The 23,306-nt window shown below is 36.9% G+C and overlaps 1 protein-coding gene across 1 annotated transcript in view; it reads left to right on the forward strand.

The window, feature by feature from the left end:
* CALB1 (calbindin 1) overlaps positions 1–21,882 on the forward strand; it is a 33,066-nt gene extending 11,184 nt beyond the window's left edge. Inside the window, exons 4-11 of the mRNA XM_075582943.1 lie at positions 8,586–8,666; positions 9,331–9,387; positions 11,203–11,280; positions 17,522–17,577; positions 19,798–19,837; positions 19,947–20,000; positions 20,240–20,311; positions 20,702–21,882. Of these exons, the coding sequence (XP_075439058.1) occupies positions 8,586–8,666; positions 9,331–9,387; positions 11,203–11,280; positions 17,522–17,577; positions 19,798–19,837; positions 19,947–20,000; positions 20,240–20,311; positions 20,702–20,815 (552 nt within the window). The 3' untranslated portion in view covers positions 20,816–21,882. The remainder of the gene's footprint in view (positions 1–8,585; positions 8,667–9,330; positions 9,388–11,202; positions 11,281–17,521; positions 17,578–19,797; positions 19,838–19,946; positions 20,001–20,239; positions 20,312–20,701) is intronic.
* Positions 21,883–23,306: the final 1,424 nt, after the last annotated feature.

Raw genomic sequence — 23,306 nt, forward strand, 5'->3', positions numbered from 1 at the left:
TTTGATTCAGGTACAAACTATGTTCCTGCTTGTACTTTTTAAGAAAGGTAGTCTAGTATACTTTAAATTCTCTTAGATATTTAACCCAAAAAACTGTTTGGCACTGAGTGTATGTCTATCCATCTTGGATCTTGTTCTGATTTGTTTTTATTAGATTTATACAGTACATCCTTTACATTATTATTGAGAATGAAGTCAACTTTTATAGCAACTGTTTGTTAGACTGTTAGTCTAATTGTAGTTACTTTTGTTTCATATACGTCTATAATGATTCAGATGCATACTGTAGTACATTTATAATGAGATATTGCTAGACTCAATGTAAAACTGTATAAGTTCTATCAAACAATGTATGTATGTGGTCTGCCTATTTACTAGAATAAATTATATAGCCTGTACAAAATTATTCTCTAACCTCATTTTCCATATAAAGATTAATTACCAGAAAAAAAAACATTATAAATACATGTAGGGGTCCTCCTCATTTAATTGAAAATGTAAAAAAATAAAACTAAAGCTATGACCCCATAATCCTGTTTCATTTTGTTCTGTAGGTTTTCACATTATATTATATCTCAAATTCATAGGATTCAAATGTGAAAATCCATGTGCATGGCTCTATCAATATTTAATAATGTGGAATTGTCATTATAAAGCTGCTAGCCTTAAAAAAATGCAGGATTTAAAAAATCAGATTGTGAATCCAAAGCGTGTGACCTGCTTGAAACTTAAAAATAGCCTTAGGTGTTTGATGATAGTCTACATGGTGAAATTAAGCTGACCTCATAGTACTTCAATTTTGCTATAAAATACGTTAATATCTGTCCATAAAAATGTGGGATTCACTAAGTTTGTGAGGTAACAGATCTGTGAAATAAAGACGTTGAGACCATGCACCCCAAAATGTAAAAGTCGATGAATGTAGTTAATGTACCAATTAAAAACATACGAATAAGATACAATCCACTCAGACTATGTCACTGAAATTAGATCCCACACTAACTGAGTAGAGAGTAAAGAGCATTGACAATAATGTGACCACTAGACAAAAACTAGGGAGGATACTACTATCAAAGTATCCTACAGCTACTAAATAGAACAAATGAAAGGGATATTCACGCCAAATAGTAGCAGAAAAAAATGTATTGTATTGGTCCAGCTTTTCGTGTACCCTCTGGAGTCTTTATCAAGGTGACTAATCTTTGTTGATCCACTGCTGGATGAAGGCCTCCCCAATAATCTTTCAGGTACTGGATTTGCAAGCCTCTCTTTTCCACGTTTACCCAGCAGATGTTCTGATTCCATCCTCCCATCTTACTTTTGGTCGTCATCTTGACCTTTTCATTTCCTTTGTCTAATGATGGTGTTTCAGCAAAGCTATACTACAGGCCCCAGTGACCTCTGACATTTGGCTATCGGTGATGGTATCACTAGCTGATTATGCGTCTACAGATGGAGAATGATTCAGTAGATCAATAAATGGCAGGATTGTGCTTCAGTACACTGTTCTTCTAAGTACTAGTGAGCAACAGACTTTTTATTGATACTTCTGAAGTCTCTTCCTGATCCCTTCACATGCAATTGGGCATTGTGACTATAATCTGCAATCTGTGTAGATATCTCCAGCTATGCTTATAGTCCAGTGCATATTTATTAGTCAGCCTATCCAAGCACATACAATGCCATGTTAATTTTGTGTCTGCCCACTCTAACTATTTATTTATTTGAGCCCCAATTCGGACACTCCGTTTGTGTCTTCTTCCTGCTGCGTTTCTGCAAGAATGAACACTTTACTCTGATCTCACTTGTGCGATGAGGGAAGTGCTGCAGAGTCAGGTATTGTGTTTCCCTCCCCCTCCGGTGACTGCTCTTATGATCCGTGTTCCTGCTTCCATACTTAGGCAGCATTGATACAGTTTTTTAGACTTTAGTTGTTTGTAACATTTTGAGCTTTATTGACTTATTACTCTGACTTTACTGTGTGGGTTGTATGTATATGTATCCCAGCTTGCCTGCTCTCCCCCCTCCAACCCAATGGATTGAATATGCTCATGCTTTTGAACTTCACTTACTATTTATTGGCAAGCGTCCCAATTGCCTAGCAACAGTCCTCACTCCTCCCCCTGCCTTTTTGATGTCAAGGCTTTTTTTGTATTTAAAGGTGGCACGGTGTTGTTGTGATACCCCTGATGAATGCCCCCCCCTCCCCCCTTCCCTGGTAACTGAAACATCAAGTCTGGGTCTGATACATGTCCTAAAAAAGTAATACTTATTCAATATTTTTGTTTATTCTACTGCTGGCAATCATTTCAATTTTTGGATGATATGTTATCTCAGTATATGTATTTTTTCTACCATGCACAGATTGGCCCTTAGGGCCCAACCTCTCAGTGAGTGTGGCCATTGTGTGTGTGGATATATATATATATATATATATAGAGAGAGAGAGAGAGAGAGAGAGAGAGAGAGAGAGAGAGAGAGAGAGAGAGAGAGAGAGAGAGAGAGAGAGATCTATATAATATATATATATATATATATATATATATATATATATATATATCATCTTCAGACCTTGTTGATCCACTGCTGGATGAAGGCCTCCCCAATGATTTCCAGGTACTCTGTTTGCAAGGCTCTCTTCTCCACATTGCTCCAACACATTTTCTGACTCCATCCTCCCATCTTCATTTTGGTCATCATCTTGATCTTTTTATTTTCTTTGTCCAACGATGGTCTTTCTTCTTGCGATATGTTTGGCCCACTGCCATTTTAATTTCTTCACCCTTGTGATTATGTCACAGACTTTTGTTTGGTTTCAACCCCATTTATAATTTTTTCCTGTTCGTTTGGGTAGTACCCAGCATACATCTCTCCATACTTCTTTGAGGTTTTTTAAACTTATGAATTATGTTTGCATTTGGGGTCCAAGTTTCACATTCATACGTCAGCATGTGCAGGATACACTAGTCAAAAACTTTGCTCTTAAGGCAAAGTGGAAGGGTTTCTTGAAAGATTGCCTTGTTTCTTCCAAATGAGCCCCATCCCATCTTCATTCTATTAATTTCATGTAAAGGTTCTCATCCATTTTTACTTTCCGGCCAGGTAAACCTACACTACCGACACACTTAATCCGAGCAGGGCTAGTTCCGCAAGCCGGGGGATGCCCCGGCTTGCTAGCCCCACTCCCTCGGCGTGCCGCGCGTCACCGATGCGCGGTCACGCATCATCGGGTGCCAGCGCCCCCTGCACGCGCGTCCAGGGCTCCCCGAGGGAGCCCTGGTGTCCCGCGATGTGGGGGACGGCGGCAGGGGGTTCCGGGGGACCCGCGGACCCGGCAGCGGGAGGGAGAGCGCCCCGATCGGAGGGCGCTCTCTTCCGCTGCTTCGACGCGCGCCCGGCACCCTCCAGCGCGCGCCAGGTTACTGCTGCGGCCGAGAACGGGCAAATGCTCGAATAAACTCGGCCGCAGCAGTAGTCTTCAACTTCTTCTATTGACTTTATTTCGAGCTTTGCAGAGTTGACACATTTGTTGAACATCACCATGGTCTTGCTGAGATTAATATGGAGGCTCACTTTCTTACTTCCTTCAGCGAGTTCTCCGATTTGTTGCTGGAGGTCTTGTGGACTTGTGGCAAAAATAACAATGTCAGCTGCAAATCATAGGTAACTTGAGTATTCCCCATTGATTTTGATTCCCTTTCCTTCCCAATCCAATGTCTTGAACAATTCTTCAAGTGTTGCTGCGATAAGCTTTGGTGAAATGGTGTCACTCTGCCACACTCCTTTGCTGATCCTTATCTTGTTTGTACCACCCCATATAATCTAATGGTTGATGTGGTTTTCTTGTAAATGATTATATATATATATATATATACACACACACACACACACACACACACACACACACACACACACACACACACACACACACACACACACACACACACACACACACACACACACACACACACTGTTCCAAGTTACCTAAGTGCAAAAAAGATGGGGATTAAAAAGGAGAGACCACAATTGATGTACAGTAGTATGTCTTAATACAGTGGGGAACTATGTATCAGATCAGTTGTTATGCTCACAGGTTTTCCATTTGAGAATAAGTGTTATCAGGGAATTCTTTATTTCTTATATAGGGGAGTCTTAATGTCTCCTTGTTATATATTTTGAATAAAAAGTTGAACGTAGTATAGATCGTTTTGATTACTTTTATACGTGAGATAAAATCACACTTACCGTTTAAGCGATTAAAAATAGCATATCCTGGGAACGCACTGTGGTACAAACAGCATACACAGCAAACGATAGCAAGCAGGGCAGTGGAACCCCGAGTCAGCGTGTTTCCCTGGCTCCACCTCCTCAGTATTACATCATGGGTCCTCAGCTGTTGGGTCCGCTGGGTAGTCCTCTGCTATCCCAGAAGTTAACCCTATGCGCATTTTGCTAGTGTAACTATATACAGTATATATATATATATATATATATATTGTATAGATCTATATATCTATATATCTATATATATATATATATATAATGTCAAGAATTAACCTTTCTCTTTTTATAAGCTCCAGAGATACCCGACTTAATTTACTTTTTATACATTGTTATGCTTCAGTGCAACCAGGCAGGTTTGCAATTAGTTACATGAGCGCCGGCCTTTCTGTAGGATCAATTTATATAGAGAGAGAACAATATATACAAAATGAAGCTCAAATTAGTCATGAAGCATTGTGGCATGGTTATCAAGGATGTTATTTTCTTCATTAAGAAAAGTCTCTTAGAAATAATTCTTCTAATGCTTCCTGTGGTTGGAGGAGAGAGCATGCAATTCATTTTCTGTTGAAATTGAGTCAGAGAAAGATGATTCATTTTATATATTTTCTCTTTTGAAGTCTCAAATGCTATGCTATGACTATATACATATTTTTGATAAATAATTAAACTATGAACTCCCTGCGGAAATTGCTACAAATACAGTATTTGCATACAAGAAACACAACCAATATGAATGACTAAAGATAATGAATTCCACAGTTGACTCCATTCAGTGCAGTTTGGTAGAAAAATGTGGAAGATCTCTTCAAATTGTAATGGCTTAAATCGGGTAGAGAGAACTGTTTCTCAAGGATAAAGCAGATAAATGATAGATTTTGAGGGAGTCTTTAGAAATATAAAATGTTGGCCATTATCTTTCAAGTTTAATGAATGTTACACTATTCATGAATACCTGCTGAAAAATAGGTAAGAATTTGTCTGCACAAATAGCCACGCGTCCTGTGTAAATTATCCAGTTACATAAATACCTTATTTGCTTCATTATCTGTTTCAGAATAAATGTGAAGTCAGCTTACATTTCACCTATATTTAAATAATACAAATAAAAAGAATCCAAAGTAGTATCTGACAAATATAATGCAATAATAAGGGATCAATTGCAGATTATGTTTATTTGGAACTTTTATTTGCAATTGGCTGTCTATTAGAATATCTAAACAAAAGTATAAATTAAAATGTATCTTATGTTGTTGCATTATATATTGTAATTTAAACATGTACCGTATATTAGATAATGTGCTACTACAAACACCCCAGGGTTTTAAAGGTACAATGGCAGAAACCCCATATTGGGTACAGATCATATTATAGCCCATATTTACTAAGCAGTCTTCTGCCAGAAGACAGCTTCCGGCACTGGAAAACACTGTGCAGCCCATGCACTTGAATGGACTGTAAGATGTCTTCCAATGCTGGAAAGTGTCTTATTGCAAGAGACCGCACTGTAAATATTGCTCTATATGTATTGATTTAGTAAATAAAATTGCATGTAATATAGGCAACCTATTAGACAATATTGGTTTAGTAAATAACATTACATGTAATATAGGCAAACTTTTAGACAAATGCAGGTTTTGCTCCATTTTAGTTTTTTGTTTTTTTGTTTTGTCTTTGCAAAGTGAATGCAGATGTAGCCAGGTTCCCGGTCACCCCCCCCCCCACCTCCACTGAGCACCCGAGAATTGTGGGGGCGGCCGAGTCGCTGACGGCTCGTCCGGAAGGTGAGGGCTAGTGCAGGGAGCGCTCCGGTACTCCAGAGGTGCCGCGGCGGCCCGAATGTAAGGGCACCGCCATTTTGGTGATTGCGCAAGTGCAGTGGGGTCCGAGTTGCGGCGACCCCTCCAGGCAGTTCGCGCATGTGCAGGCTAAAGCATGCGAAGGGTAGCCAATCAGGAGGAGGCTCTAGCAGGGGACTACAAGTCCCAGGAGTATTAGGCACGACCACCTGACACCAGGGAACCAATAGGGTATGAGGATATTCTCAGGAAGGGAAGTAGGAGGTTGAGTAGGGGAGCACGCTTGCAGTCGGGTCCAGGAAGGGAAAGGGGTAGGAGGTGTCTGTGCAGAGAGGCAAGTAGCCTCTGCACTAGGCCAGAGAATTCCCCTAGGCCCGAGTCACTGTACAGCTTGTGGTTGCTGTAGGGACAGACCCTAGAGTAGGGAACCCTTCTCCATTAGTAATGATAGTTTAGGGACATTTCTGTATTCAAGGAGAAACAGGGCTACACACAGAGGAGTGTTTTGTGTGGATGAGATAAATTCAAGATAAGGACTTAAATAGTTCTTAAGTGAAGCCTGCCTGTACCCCAAGGATACTTTGGAAGAAGAAGTTATATATAGGCTCGTAGGCCAGTTTATGGTGGACATAGATTCAAGTCTGTGGTTTGGTAACAGTATCTGGGTTGGTGGTGCCAGACCTACCTAGAAAGACAAAGTAAGGCTATATTATAATAAAGAATGCTGGAAAGGGATTAATATTAGGATCTGACATGGTATGGCTTTCTGAATTTAGGTAAGGGTGGCACATTAAATATGTTTTATTCCATTTTTATTTTTATGGTTTACAGTCATCATCTCTTTTTCTGGGAAAACTATGACAGCTTGAGATGTGAAAACTTGAGTCATACTGTATTTGCAACATTTGCTATATTCACCCCCAAAAAATGTCAACAAATTTAGTGTGATTGACCAAAATGCCCACAGCATTGGAAATCAACGTGTAATTTCTCAATAAGCTATTATCTCTTGGTCATTTTTGTCACTTTTAAAAAAAACTTTTGTGACTTTTTCAAAGCTGTGAATGCCCAGTTTACCAAATCCGTGAACATTTGAGATATTGTCACATCTACTAACAGTGCTGTGTGACTTTTATTTATACATCTGATTACTTATAATTAAAAGTAACAGTTATTGCTAGTCATTTTTTTTTTCATTTATATGCAGCTTAACTCTGTAAGGTCTTAGTCATTTCAGAATTCTCATATTGCACGCAGATTTCTCATGGGTTCCTTGGCTTTACTGACACTTTCACACTTATTCAATTAAGTGCGAAAGTGCTGATTTTGCACTACTGCACAGAAACTCCCTTTGTCTTGAATGGGAGTTACAGTGCGGTAGTCGGTACCGCCACTAGTTTGTATGGGGCCAAAGACACAAATGTAACACAGGGCCCCAAGTGAATGAGCAGAGGGAGGAGGAGTGTTGACAGCTCCTTAACATTTGGTGAGCGCAGGGGGTGCTGACAGCTTATTCAGTGCATGGAGGGGAAACAGGGAGCCTGACGACCTGGGGGAGGAGCGGGAGAGTGTCCACCTGGTCCTTGTATGTTTCCCAGTAGACCAAGGGACTTAGCCACTCACCAGTCCCAGAAGTCAAAACCTACTTCCGGTCAGGCCCAACTTCCAAGTTCAACTGAGTGGGCCCCCCTCAGCTGCCGGGACACTGTTCCCAGTACTGCCCCCTGATAGCGGCCATGGTGGCAGTACCGAATTGGCACTATTGAACTTTATCAACATAATTGAATGAGCACAAACCTTCACATAAGATTAATAAAACTCTGCACACAACTTTGCAACAAATAAAATGCCCAAAAAGGTGAAAACTTTAATGAACTTTCACAGACAAAGCTCTCAAAACTTTCTACAAGAAGCATTGGGCCATATCAACATTAATTAGCAGTTCTAATCTAGCACTGGAAGAAACCTTAAGGCCCATTCACTTGTTCACAAACAGATTGATAAATTGTAGCAGGTGGTTATTATGCTTTTTAATTCACGTCAGCAGCAGGTAAATTGTGTGTTAGTTTGCAAAATTGGATAGGCCTGTGATACAAGGAATATACAGTACATACAGAATTAGGTTTTTTTTCCATTTCCCAGAGGAAAGTAGATGTCATTTTCTCTTATTCTTTTTGCTGTGTGTATAATGGATTCCTTCAGGGCTTCACTTTTAATAAATGAGAACAGTACCGATCACTTCTACTATTTCTTAATTTATTAATACATTTTTCAAGATGACATAACCCCATTAAATGCTGTAGGTGCCTCTCCTCCTCCCCTGACAGTTTTAAAGTAATAAACTGTAAAAGATTAAGCGGAAACAATGTGTTTCCATTGCAAATGTGATTTATTGTTCCTCTAACAGTTCCTCATGTCCTGGAAAATATTTGCTACCACATTTGCAGAATGAAGGCCCTCAGGTAATGCATAATTTTAATTTCCATTATATGCTATTTTTTTCAGCTTGCTCAAATCCTGCCAACTGAAGAGAACTTCTTGTTGTTCTTTAGACAGCAGCTGAAGTCAAGTGAGGAGTTCATGCAGGTATTTGAAATCAATCTCTTTGAAAGTTACATTTAGGTTGACGTGTTTTAAGCAAAGAATGCAAGTCACCATCAATTATTTACTATTGTGTCCACATTAAAGTAACAGTTTATTTTGAGGTTTGGTAAACTTGGAACAAGTTTATTTAGGTTAACACCCGCTTAGACCGGGCAGTTTAAGTGACAGAACTTATGGCAAAGACAATCAAAAACTGATACATAAATAAGTCGTGTGAATCAAGTACTGTAAGTTCTCCTCTAACTCGTCCATTCTGCATATCAGATGGAAAATCAATACATTGTTCCTTGTAACACTGATATTAACAGATGCATGTGCAAGATGATTATTTTCACACAATTACAAAGCTCAAAAAATCTGCTAGGGATATATAGGGGGTACTTTATTAAGCAATGACCCGAGTGCTGATTCAGCACTACAGTACGGAATCCTACAGTTCGGAATCCTACAGTACGGAATCCTACAGTACGGAATCCTATAGTACGGAATCCTACAGTACGGAATCTTCCATCCAATTAAATGGGAGATTCTGTACAGTAGTCCAGAATCAGCACTATGGCAGCTTAATTAATTATTTAATCAATAAACCCTTTTTTTTATCATGCTACTTTAAATATGATTTACCCTTGACTCTATCTTTTTGCAGACATGGCGAAGATATGATACTGATCACAGTGGCTTCATAGAAAAGGATGAACTTAAGGTAATGTAAAAGTAACTATGGACAGATACAAGTCACACGAGTTTCTGAAAATAAATGTTTCATTTGTTTAGCAAACTTTCTTTTCTTCAAAGACCATTCAAAAAGGTAGAATTTATATATAATTCCTCATCAGCAGTGGGCAAAACTTCCCATCTTGCTCTTCGATCTTCAAGATATGGCTACACAGCTATTTTCTACTGAGCTTTCGTGATGTCCTTTTCCAAACATATATTATATACATGTATATAATAATGTATACCCTGTTCACTTATGTAACATACTTAATGTATGTATTTGTAACCATGCATTATTTGACATCTTAACTCTATGCTCAGGACTCTCAATGTATTACCTCCTGGTAAAACATTTTATAAATAAATAAATAAACATCACTCCAATATTTCCCTATATGCTCGAAAAGACTATGGACCATAATTAACAATTAACTGAGCTATATAATTCATGCTAAAATAAAAATGATTTTGTGATACATTGTTTTAAAAATGTCCATACATTTACATAACTTTTACACTTTGATACTTTATTGTACACTAAATTTAGATTTATTTGGAATGTACTGCACTGCAAGAACCCTTTTAAAAGAACGTTTATGTGGGACTTTTTACTACATAGTACAAAAATGCTTAACCTCAATAGGGTGCTGTACTTTTAATTACAAAGCACAATGTGATGCTGTCACTGTGTGATATTCTATTTAATAGCAATAAACTATTGAGAGAAAAAAGAGAAAAAAATGGCTTAATATAAATGACAAACAATTATCAGGTTATTCATCAGCATAGATGTCATTTTTAAGTACAGATAGACTTTTACAGTAGGCTTTATTAAGTATCGTTCAACTCCTATTTCATTTAAAGCTAACTAAAAATTAGGGCACAGTTTCAATAGACAACATTTGTAATCAACTCCTTATAACCCCTGACTACAATAAAACGTTGGTATCAATATTTTACCAAAGGAATCATACAAAATGTAAAATGATTGTGCCCTAATCAAATCCACTTGAAAAATACTATTTTATGATTAGAATTGTTGGAAAGGCTGTTAATTTGAAGAGAATAAAAATACATACAACTAGTCTACAATGTTAGAAAATACTCTTTTTGTTATTTAATAACTGTTCAGTAACATAAAAGCAGTTACATTTTTAACACGCAAACTTTGCCAAAACCCATAGTGTAAAATATCATCAATGGTGAAAAACATAACTTTTGTAGTGGGAGACACTGACACAATTCATAAAATATATTTTTAGACCCAAAATATAGTTTTACAGAAATCCTAAATAACTATATAAAGAAATCCAAATATTTTCCATTTTCATGATTTTACATTATCTTTTATTATCCAATACATTACAAGGCCTTATAGCAGTTTTTTTCAAATATTTATCAGGGCCATGCATCATTTTTTCCATTCAAACTAATAGATAAGTAAAAGACCAAACAATGGTCAGCTTTATATCAAATAAATTACATATTGCCCAATAACATATTGGTTACTTCATCAAACAAGTTTAATTTCTTCTTTAATACAGTCTACCCATGATATGCAAAACAATTTTTAGAGTATGAACTTTCATGAATTTTTTCCCAGTTTGCAGCATCAGAGACCAAAACATACTTTTCTTTTATGTCAGTTTCAATATGACCTTTATTGACCTTTATTCCAAAGAAAGAACAGAATTGAGGCCCTTGATAATCTCCACAGCACCAAAGTACTCATTTACTGTACTTCTTTTACTCAGGTTTCTATAACGATGCACTACAATACTTTGACTTTGTGTTTTACTAGAGCTTTCTTAAAGACTTGCTAAAGAAGGCAAACAAACCATATGAAGACTCAAAATTGGAAGAATACACACAAACAACGGTAAGGATTCACCTTTTAATTGCAATATTAAAACCATCTTTCAGTTTTGTCCGTGGATGAAAAGTGAAAAAGTGTCCAAAACAGCTTCAAATATGTACATTCATATCCCTTCTACTGTTCAGTAGTACATATAGAAGTCTGAAGGGCACTGAAGGCCTGAGTCTGAAATGCATTTTCTACAGTATGCATAACAGTTTATATGTTACAATTGGTGAGATTGTGAATCAATTTATATACAGTATGTCTGACATACACCATTAGGCTTTGTACGTACTGTAGTAAGCGCACGCGTGCAATGGAGCACGTGATGTCGCACGCACCTGCAGCACAGGTGATCTGTAGCCTGTAGGGCCTGGAGAAGGAGACACCACCAAGAGCAGCTTCAATTCCATGTTTGGGGGTGTCACGTGACCAGTTCGCCATCATTGGCTGAACCACGCACATGACCCGGCCGTCGCGAGACAAAATGAAAAGATTTTGTCTCTCGAAAAATCGGTCGCGCCGTCGCACTCGTGCATGCGGACGCGTGCTCTATGGCCGTGCACAATGCCTCATAGGCTTTTGTGTGTGGCGCGTGCGATGTTGCTCACGCTGTCGCGCTTACTATGGACGCGGCCTTAGCCAGGGAGATTTATACCACCTCAGACCTACAGTAGGAAAGTTGTTTGTTTTTGCTAGTCAAAGCAGGACACATAGAAACACGCTTACAAAATGTGTCATGTAATGACTCGTATACAAACTCCCCAACACACAATTTACGTACATATCACAAAAGTCATGCACAGTCCCTTAATGCCATGATGCTAAGAGACCTTTAAAAATGACTCTTTGTGAAACAGATAATTGTATTGGGAAAGAAATTACTTCTAACGTGCATCTTTGTTTTCAAATAAAGTGCCACAATAAATCATTACATAATGCAAAAAGTTTCAAACTAAAAAGCAGTCAGCAACTTTTGCTTCCATACCCTGAATGAAGGATAAAATGACCCAAATTACGTTCATTTTATTAGGACAAGTAACATCAATGACAATCTGACCTAATTTCTCTTGCCTAAAGGTTTAACATCTTAAATCCAGTTTTGAAAACTGAATACATTGGTAAAGTAATGCACTGTAGACTCCCTATTCACTAAAGGTTCCTAATGCATAAATCCTAACCAAGTTTGTCCCCATACAATGTATGTGACTGTGGAATGAAAGCTCTTTTAAATGTGCAGATACATGTACTCATTAGTAAAACATTGTTGATAGCGCATATCTTTTCTTAATATGACTATGATGGTGAGTGACTAAATCTCATGTCACGGGTATAAAATATTTGAAAATGTATGCTGGCATTGATTTTGTCTGTTCATTAACTGGATCTCATCACACGGATACAATTATATATTATGTGCAACCGAGTTTAATAATAGTATTACATTGATAGATTTAGAAGTGAGCTGCTATGCAAGTTCTAATAGTTAATAGGTGCTGTGCGAGATGTCTTTTATGTAAGCAGTATGCTGAAAAGGCAAAGTCATTACTGGCTGTGATATCCTGTTCTGAAAAGTGCACTCTGCTATTATTAAGTGTCCTAATTCTTAATGAGTAAAAAAGCATGTCATTTGAAGAGAGGGAATCACAGGAGAATCCAGCAGTATCTGTGCTTTCAAATGAGCAGAACGGTTTAAAACATAATACCCATTCATGTTCCACCTCTGATAAACTCTCTATTTTATGAACATACTGTATATTAATTTACATTTTTTGTAATGTGTTTACATTTTGTTTGGAACTTGCTGGCTAATTTATATGAGGAGTGAACACACTATTCATATAAAGTTATAAAGTTTAAAACCAGGATGGCCTGCAATGCACTGTACTGAATGTGACTCCAGTCGGTTGTAGTGTTGAAGTGGTTTATCAGTGATTTAACACATACTGTACTGTAGGAGTGTTATACGCATAATGATGAGCTGCTTGTGGGTAGCGAATACATTGAGATATTACTCAAGATGGAGTTCATTCCTTTAATTTATTGATATTCTGATGGCTTTATTCTAAGCTCTGTTCATAATTGAATTAACCCCTTCTCTGGCAGTGATATGTTCAAAGGCACTGCTTGTGTGAAGCATACTAAATGTAGCTTGTTTTATTACAGAATTGATCCATACATACAGCAATTATCGACTGAGTCTGTGAGAGTGTAAATGTTAGGAATAAAAGCGTATAGCACAGAAGCTAAAAAAGTAAGGTATAGCGTAGCATTTTATAGAATGCTGAAAGACTAGTTGAAAAGTTGAGCTTTTTATTAAGCTTTTTTAGATGAAGAGAAGGGAAAGGGATTTAGCAAATGCTGGTGGAAGGTACATCTGAAGTTACATTGCAACCCATGAAAATTTCATGTGCTGTTGGTGCTGAGTCTTAAAGGATATGATAATAATCCTATCAAATGTTATGCTGTAATTATAAGGATAACTATTAATCTTAAATATATATATAATGTTACTATAGTTTCCAATGCTGTATGCCCTAAAATGATTAAGCTCTGTTACATTGTAGTTCAATCCACAAAATATATTGAATAAAGATGCAGCATTTGTATTAAGCCACAGGACACCTTAAGGACCATTTACTAACAATCATTTTACTAAGGATCCGCATCAATGGGTAAATCTGGGCCTAGGAGAGTAATTTGGAGCACATCTCTCAGTGGAAATGTGTTGTTACTTTGTTTCAAATTTACCCGACTTGCATTAATATAGGCTTGAGGAGTAACTATATTGTACTGAGCAACAAGATAAGTAACTTGAATCCCAAACGATAATTGGATTTATCATTTTTTTTCTCTTTGTATAGTCAAAAAAGTGGAGAGACAAAGATTGATTAGAAAGGGTTAGATACAAAGGCTAATGTAGAAGAGCGAAATGATCATACCGAACTATCAGCAATTGTAATACAGTTGATTGCATGAGAGAAGCCTGGTAAGAAGATAGGCCGGTTATTTATATTAGCACCAGGATTCAGTAGATGATTCCAGCGAGAGATATTTCACTTGTAAAGGTTACTAAAAAAGCTAAGAAATAATTGTTGATGACGGCAAACAAATTATATCCCGGGGTTTTCTAATATCAAATTCATGTCAGTATCATTTAATAGATAATTAAATTTTCTAAGAAGAGTGGCAGAGTACATACATAGTAATAGAATCATTAACATGGATTTTATTTTGGACTTAATTTTATTTTATACACAGGTTAAAATGGCATCTGTGCCAGGCAACAATATTAATCCCCATGGAGCTCAATTGCATTCAATTCTAGTATGTATCTATTGCATATTTTAGGTACAGGAAATGTAGATCATGAACAGAGAAATACATAGTAAACTAAGCCTGTCTAGTTTTTACTGAAATAATTATTATTTTATCTAGCACTTATCTACCAATGGGACTGAAAGCGCTTCACAATTACAGTATAGTGCGCAGAACGCAGGACATAGGAATGATTTTACAGACACAGCCCTGCCCAAATGAGCTTACAATCTATGTTTCTTGTGACTATACAATTAAATGTAACTTGTATTAAATGTTTAGTTAAATATGAATAAGCCATATTGAATAAAACATGTTCTTGATATCCTCGTTTGTTTTAATATTATACCACATTCCAATGCCAATGAAAACAATATGCACTGATTCACATAATTCATTTGATGAAATCCATGATAAAGATATTTTTACTTTGCTGCCATTTTCTAGTATTTAATTATGGAAGCCAGTAATGCCCGGCAGAAAATTGGATTCCTTGCAGATTGTGATTACTTATATGGAAGAGAATAAAGGATAAAACAACTGCTTTATTTTGAATGTAGCCAACTCTTTTTATATATCTCCATTATGACTAATAAGGAGTCATGTTATTGATCAAAAAAATATCAACATCTGTTACACTAATGATTACTAATACAGGACTATAATAGAAGGCAAATTGACTTTCTAATCTCCTTTCCCAATAGTGCCCGAGATTTGAATGATTAGAACTTCTAGTTATAAATTAGGAGAAAGGGGTAGACCCAGTTTTAAAAGAAAAATACCGCCAGTATTATAAATTAGTAAGCTAACAGGGGCCAATGATTTGCCATAGAAGAGGAACAATCAAGCTTACAATGATACATTAAAGTGGAAGAGTTGTGCAATAGTGTAGATTGGGTCCTGGAAAGTGGAGATGGTATATAGAGGTAGACTTGCACTAAAATAAATCACCAACTATGAATTATAAAATAAAAATATGAATATTGGGTAGATAAGGCTGGTGAGGATCTGCCACCCTCTGATCCTTTGAGTTTAAATGTCCATTTACATTACTGGTTCCAGAGGGACCCTGTTTGTCTTGCTCTTATATCAGTTATAGACCATTATAGGCTAAAGCAGTAAAATTCAGGGCATTATTGAAAATCCTGCTCTCTGATTGGTTAAAATTCCGGGCATTATCCATAGTATTGCCCTGAATTTCAGCAGTTTGCAAAATGCAGTTTTCAATCTGTTTATTTCCAGCCAATCAGCTTTCAGAACAGCTGAGACAGGGCAGGGGATTTGTTTGAATTAAGTAAAAGCTCTGAGACATGGCAGGGGATTGGTCAAAATGTATCAGCCAAGGTTTGACTCCTCCCCCTCCCGAGCTGACTGAGATTTTCTGAGCAGATTCAGTTTAATTGGGGGGAGGAGGGGGGAGAGACTGCAAAGAAGTAAGTGTGTTGTGTATTGAGGTGCAGTGTTGTGTGTGTGGGGGGAGGGAGGTGTAGAGGTGCTGTGTTGTGTGTTTGTGTGTGTGTTGTGCTGTTGTATGTGTAGCAGCAGTTTGTGTGAGTGTAGAGCTGATGTGTGTGTGTGTGTGTGTGTGTGTGTGTGTATAGAGTTCCAGTGTGTGTGTGTGTGTGTGTCTTTGTGTGTTTAGAGCTCCAGTGCGTGTGTGTGTGTGTTGTGTGTCAGTAGCAGTGTTTATGGGTGTAGCATGTGTGTGTAGCAGCAGAGTTTGTGTGTGTGTAGAGCTGCTGCTGTGTGTGTAGAGCTGCTGTATAGTGAGTGTAGAGGAGGTGCTGTGTTGTGTGTCTAGAGCTCCAGTGTGTGTGTGTAGAGGCACTGTGTTGTGTGTGGTGTGTTGTTGTGTGTGTGTGTGTGTGTGTGTGTGTGTGTGTGTGTGTGTGTGTGTGTGTGTGTGTGTGTGTGTGTGTGTGTGTGTGTGTGTGTGTGTGTGTGTGTGTATGTGTGTGTGTGTAGCAGCAGTGTGTGTGTGTGTGTGTGTGTGTGTGTGTGTGTGTGTGTGTGTGTGTGTGTGTGTGTGTGTGTGTGTGTGTGTGTGTGTGTGTGTGTGTGTATACACACAGAGGGGGCGGCAGTGTGTGGATATAGATATCTGCAGTTTAAGAGTATATAGAGGTTGTTTCATGTATTTACCATTTTATTTGAATAAAAAAATATATTTAACTTTACAAAAGTGTCTATTATTTATCAAATAAGCCTACATTTAGCCTATAATAGTAATAATCCCTGAAGAACAGGGCATTACTGGCCAATAATGCCCTGGCTGGGTTAAAGTCCCTCGGCTTCGCCTCGGGCCTTCAACTCTTCCAGCCAGGGTATTATTGGCCAGTAATGCCCTGTTCTTCAGGGATTATTACTTAAGTATTCAATATTGTGGAAAAAATGCTAACACAGTAAAAAAAAATGCATCAACTTCTAATCTATCTATCTACTATTCTTATAGTACTGTATACAGGCATACCCCGCTTTAAGTACACTCACTTTAAGTACACTCGCGAGTAAGTACATATTGCCCAATAGGCAAACGGCAGCTCACGCATGCGCCTGTCATCACGTCCTGAACAGCAATACCGGCTCCCTACCTATACCGAAGCTGTGCGCAAGCAGGGAGACTATAGAGCCTGTTACAAATGCGTTATTTACATCAGTTATGCACGTATATAACGATTGCAGTACAGTACATGCATCGATAAGTGGGAAAAGGTAGTGCTTCACTTTAAGTACATTTTCGCTTTACATACATGCTCCGGTCCCATTGCGTACGTTAATGCGGGGTATGCCTGTATATGGTATTTATACATCCTCAGCTATGTTTTACTCATATGTACAATATTTAATAGGGGCTTTAAAATCAGAGCAGTTCTGTGTTAATATTAAGAAATAGCAATGTTTCATATGTCAAAGAAAATGATTGATAAAGTTTTCTTATTTGTAGCTCAGGATGTTTGATTCAAATAATGATGGAAAACTGGGCCTTACAGAAATGGCAAGGTAAGGTACTTGCAATTCTAAATATTCTATATAGATGTGGAACCATTGGATTGTACCATTTGCAGTAGGCCATTGTACTTTTTGCCAGTGAAGAGGAATAAACACTACCTCTTAAAGCAGATGCTCAATTTTTTTATTGTATGCCTTGAGTTTTACATTGATCGATCTGGGTAATCCCGTGGATCTCAAACACAATAAATATCTGAACTCTTTCGGACAAGAACACATGCATAGGAGAACACTATAGCCACTGTGGTAAGCCTTGACTCTGGCAGACAAGAGAAAGCCATAGCATCCTCTCTTGATTCTATTGGTGATCCAAGTGACCATATTATAGTTTCATCCCAGAAAGTGGCAAAAATGTTTAGTTTCTTTAATCGGCAACCAGGGGCTCCCTGGTTTGAGAGCATCACTCTTGAACTCTGTGGATCTCCTGGATCTATTAAGGTAAACAATACACAATTGTACACAATCTACAATTACTACTTTAATCGATTACAAACATGTAAAATATTATGTAGTTTAAAATGTATTCTTTGCTTCTGAAGACTGGTGTTGCTACTTAGCTGTTTATTTATTATTTAAGAAAATGTTCTGACAAGTTTATTATATAATATGTCTCTTTTCCCAGAGGGAGACTTTGTAAAATGTGATATATATATATATATATATATATATATATATATATATATATATATGCAAATATAACTTTATGCTCATCTGCATTTCTTAGGCAGGTCTGCAACCCCGCCTTTCCCCATTATCACCCAGCATACAGCACTTCCACTGCAGCAAGGGATTCTGGGAAATGACATGCAAATGAGCACACAGGGTCACTTTTTGCCTCAATAACCATTTTTAACATGGTTCCCTATAGGCTTAAGCTTGCTGCATGGTCACAGCTTTGAGCACAGCCAGGGTTAAGGTGCATACCCAGAAAACCACCCACAGACAGCCGTTTCGACCTTGATGGGTCTCATCAGTGTGGGGTTGATTTTACTGGGAATGCAAGAGAGGCTATGGGATAGGCTAAACCATAATACTGAGTTAAGTTATGGTGAGTAAAAAAAGTGACAAAAACCCTCCACAGGAAAGCAAATATGCAAATATAACTGTATGCTCATCTGCATGTCTTAGGTAGGTCTGCAACCCCGCCTTTCCCCATTATCACCCAGCATATATATATATTTATTTATTTATTTTAAGCAATGGCAGCTTACATTGGATTTTTGCTAAGTAGGAGAACACAAACCCTGTCAGTCATTGTCCCCAAAATGTTCACTGTATATTGTTTTAGTATGTAATGTACATGGTAAAGGAGAATTAATGAAGTTATTGTACTCTAATGAAGCTCAGTTATCCAAGTCTACCTAAAGTAATATCAATTCTAACTTCGCTTCAGAAGTCAAAGTCCAGCTTAAGGCATAACATTAAAATCTGACAAAAATATACCTATAAATGTGTGGATAGATTTATGAGGATTATGAATTAGGAAAATCATGTTTCATACTGTACATGTTTTTAAACATTTCACAAATTCAGGTGGCTATTCAGACGAGAATTATTCTCTGACAATTGTGGCACATTGTTGCCTCTTTTGCTATCAATGAGGACATTTGCAGAAATAGAAAGTACATGTGCTTCATGCTGTGCATGTTTGAACCTTGTTGCAACTACTGTTTAAGAAAAAGAACTTAATGACTCTCTAAAAATGTTTGCTCATAATTGAAACATTTTTGTTTTTTTTTATAGTTTGAGCATCCATATGAATGATCTTTATTTCCACGTCACTCTTCTTTATCAGCCACAAGAAACACAGCCTGTTCCAGACTAATTAGCTGATTATAAATGTTGTCTTTGGAGCAGATCAAAGGATGTACATTTCTAAAAAAAAAAATACACTACACATAAAATACTTTAACTTTTATTTTTTTATAGATTCAGTACATCGAAAAAAGCTTTATACAGTACATATGTTGCCCATGCAAATTGATACAGATAAAAAACTGTACCATCTTGATATATATCCCCTGTGAATCTTGGTTAATGCTTAATCTCCACCTTCTATTAAACAGACTGCTCCTTATTTAGCCTCTAATAGAAATGTTTACATTTTCTTTTTTTAATTCATCTTCTAAATGTCATGATTAGTGAATGCAAACGACTTTCCATATGAAGTGATATACTAATTAAATTGAATATACTATGCTTTCCCCAAAGGTTACTTCCTGTGCAGGAGAATTTCCTTCTAAAATTCCAGGTATGCAGCATTTTTACGTACAGTACAGTATAAGAGAAATTCATATCTATCATTGTTCGCAAGTGTACCAACGGTATAACATTCTTTATATATATGCTTTGTCTTCTAGGGAGTCAAAATGTGTGGAAAAGAATTTAATAAGGTTTTTGAGTTATATGATCAGGTATGTTTTTGCTGATTAAATAATAAACATATGTCCCCAATCCATTTATTCTTGTGCATCTGCAATAGTATAGCTAATTAGTATTTGAACTAGTGTTATGTTTTTCACTTGTTATACTGTGGTCCATATTTAATATTCTGTGATGCTGTTTGTTATGAGAGAAACTTTGAGTTCTGTACCTTTGAATGAGGCTAAAACCTTCTTGTCACAAGGCTGCTTTCCATTTATTTATCATACAGGATGGCAGTGGATACATAGATGAAAATGAATTGGATGCCTTGTTAAAAGATCTTTGTGAAAAGAATAAAAAGGTAATTGTTGATTTTATTTCCGGAAAGGGACAATCTGGATTTAAATTAGATTTAAAAAAAATATCTGACTAATTTATAGAAAGGATAAAGAGAGAACTTCTCACTGTAATTGCTGAAGCACATTAAGAAGTCTTATCCTTGGTAATAGGGATGTGAATCCTTCACAGAATACATTGGTCATGGAGGTTTGGAGATGCTTTTAAAATATTTGAAGAGCATCATATGAATAGTTATGCAAAATGTATAAAGATGAGAATTGGGATGGGAAATGCATCAGTGCAGATTCTCTGATAAGAAAGGGGACATATTTTGCCCTGATTCATGTGCAAATTGGGTTGGTTATATGGTTAACTAAACTGGATTACAAAGCATTATCTGTTCTTTTAATAGGAGCTTGACATTAACAGCATTGCAACATACAAGAAAAGCATCATGGCCTTGTCGGATGGAGGAAAGCTTTACAGAACAGAGTTGTCTTTAGTCCTCTGTGCAGATGAAAACTAGCAACACAAAATCACTTCCACTAACTAGTGATATACTGTATCTACTGTGCACTATGAAGAATTAGGCTCTAACTTAGTTCTTTTTGATCTGTAAATCTAACTGCATATAGACCATTAGCCAGAATGTGCTGCAAATTATTTTCTTTTTTGTTTGTTTGTTTCTATACTGTTTGTAATGTACAGTTTTTGTAACTATAAGGAAGAAATGAAAGAATGTCGATGCTTAGAGCCAGGATATATATTTGAGAAAACAAACTACAAAGTTTTTTTTTTTTGCTTTCCTAAAGATGATGGAGAAAATGTTAAGGGAAATAAATCAGGCTTGTTATTGCTCTGATTAAATTAATCTTAGAACAAATATATTCAGAGATAGCAAAGCTGAAAAGTACCAAAGTACACACTATGTCTATGTCCTGGTGATATATTAAGAAAATGAGGTAGAAGCAGAACTTTGATTTTGCATTAAACCCCACATTCAAAGTACTAAAATAAGATGCAAATGTGGGTCAGTGATATCTCCTTTAAAGCGATTCAATCTACAACCCATGGAATCCATAGAGTAACAATAAATGCAAACGGGGCTATTTTGGCATTTTACCAGAGACTATATTTTAAGATTTTGTGATGTATCTCCAATGCTTGTACAAATCTTTCCATTCTCTATTGGAAATTATCAAAGATTATGCATTTTAAGCTTATTAGAAGCAGGAATGTAGCAACTGACAAGATCTTCACTAAAAAAGAAGTCAGTGCACTAAACACACATAGGTTCAATATCCTGTGATCCTGGCTGCCACTTAACTTTACCTTTTGGTTTGAAGATATTATAACATGCAAATGTACAGTATTTGCCAATGAAAGAGCAGGCAGATTTACCTATGCCACTACTGGTTTCTAGATGACATGAACAACCATATTAATCAAACAACACGTCTCACAAATTATGTGCAAAGTTATTGACATCAATCCATTTTCTAAATGATTTGCAAGTTATAATGATTCTAGTGAACTGATGTTTTTACACCACGTTCTCTGTAATATCAAATTAAATGCAATGCTCAAAATCCATGATGTGTAGTGTTAATTCTTCTTGAATTTATCTTCGTAGGAGTAGTCACAAAACAATTATTGTTTATTCCATGAACCCTTTACATTTTCATCAAAATGTGATTTCTAATAGTTAACAACTTTAGGCATTTAGGGCCTCATGCAGAGAGCATCGTTATTTCAAAATTCGCCATTTTTTGAACAATTTCGCGCAGCAAACGGCAGAAAATGGCGAGTTACGAAAAACGCGCCAATTTTTTTTTTCTATTTCTAAAACTCGCCTCGCGGCTGGCGAGAACCTCCATCTCGCCATTTTTAAAACTCTCCGAATGCAGAGAGGTACGAACGGCATGTAGCGGCTGTTCGCGCCAGGAAAATTGCGCGATTTTCTCATTTTTGCCGCGCCAGGAAAAGTTGGCAATAAGATGGCGCTCACCGCCTATAGCAAAGGGGACAAAAAATGCGTGATTTTTTCTTTACACATTTCTGAAGCGCGCATCTTTCCCATTTAAACTCGCCACACGCATCCATGTTAAACATAGCAGAATTCGAACTTTTCTGCATATGGAGAATAAAACTCTCCAAAAAAGCTACTTTTTATGAAATTCGCCAATTTGAAAATTCGATGCTCTCTGCATGAGGCCCTAAATAACTTATCTTGTTTGTCAGTCTAAGGGGATTATTCACAAATTCTTCAACTCTTAGCTTTAATGCGTGTAGCAAACACATAAACGTCTAGAGTCGAATACTCTATTCTTCAAAGTCTCTGTTACAACTCAACAGACAGATCCCTTCATTATCTACGTCATTATCTATTATCTGTTGTATACACCACATTTTCCCAGACTTTTTCTGTTCTAAGTGCAAATTGCAAAAAAAAAAAATGATAAGATTTTCAAGCTATATGATCAGGTATGTGTTTGCTAAATATATAATAATCTTAAATATCCAATATGTTTATGCATCTGGAAAAGCATGGTCAAACTATATTTGGATCGGTATGGCCTTGATGCTACCTCAGTGGTAATGCATTGCAGTGCCCTCTGGCATAGAAAGGGTTACAGTATGTTTACTGTATGTTTTTATTTTGTTGTAAATTAGCTTCGGGGACTACAGAAGTCTTTTTTCCAGATGCTTTTGTTACATTAATAACGGTAAATCGCATTACTTCAATACCAGTCAATACAACATTATGCATGTAATGCCTTATGCTATATATTACTGTATATTCTGAAGCGGCTGTTTTGACTGTTTTCCGTTGAAAACCAGCATTGATTGCATGAACGGATGCTTAAAACTATAGAATAATAGGTAATAATTGACTCATAAAGCTAAGTATAGATGAGGTAGTGCTGTACAAGGGCTTTATTTAATTCTGGCTCTTGCAGTGTTGAACATGCTCCAAACTTCACATAAATAAATGTGTATTCCGTGTTAATGTTGCC

Source organism: Ascaphus truei, chromosome 2 (assembly GCF_040206685.1).
Source record: "Ascaphus truei isolate aAscTru1 chromosome 2, aAscTru1.hap1, whole genome shotgun sequence".
Classification (NCBI taxonomy): Eukaryota; Metazoa; Chordata; class Amphibia; order Anura; family Ascaphidae; genus Ascaphus; species Ascaphus truei.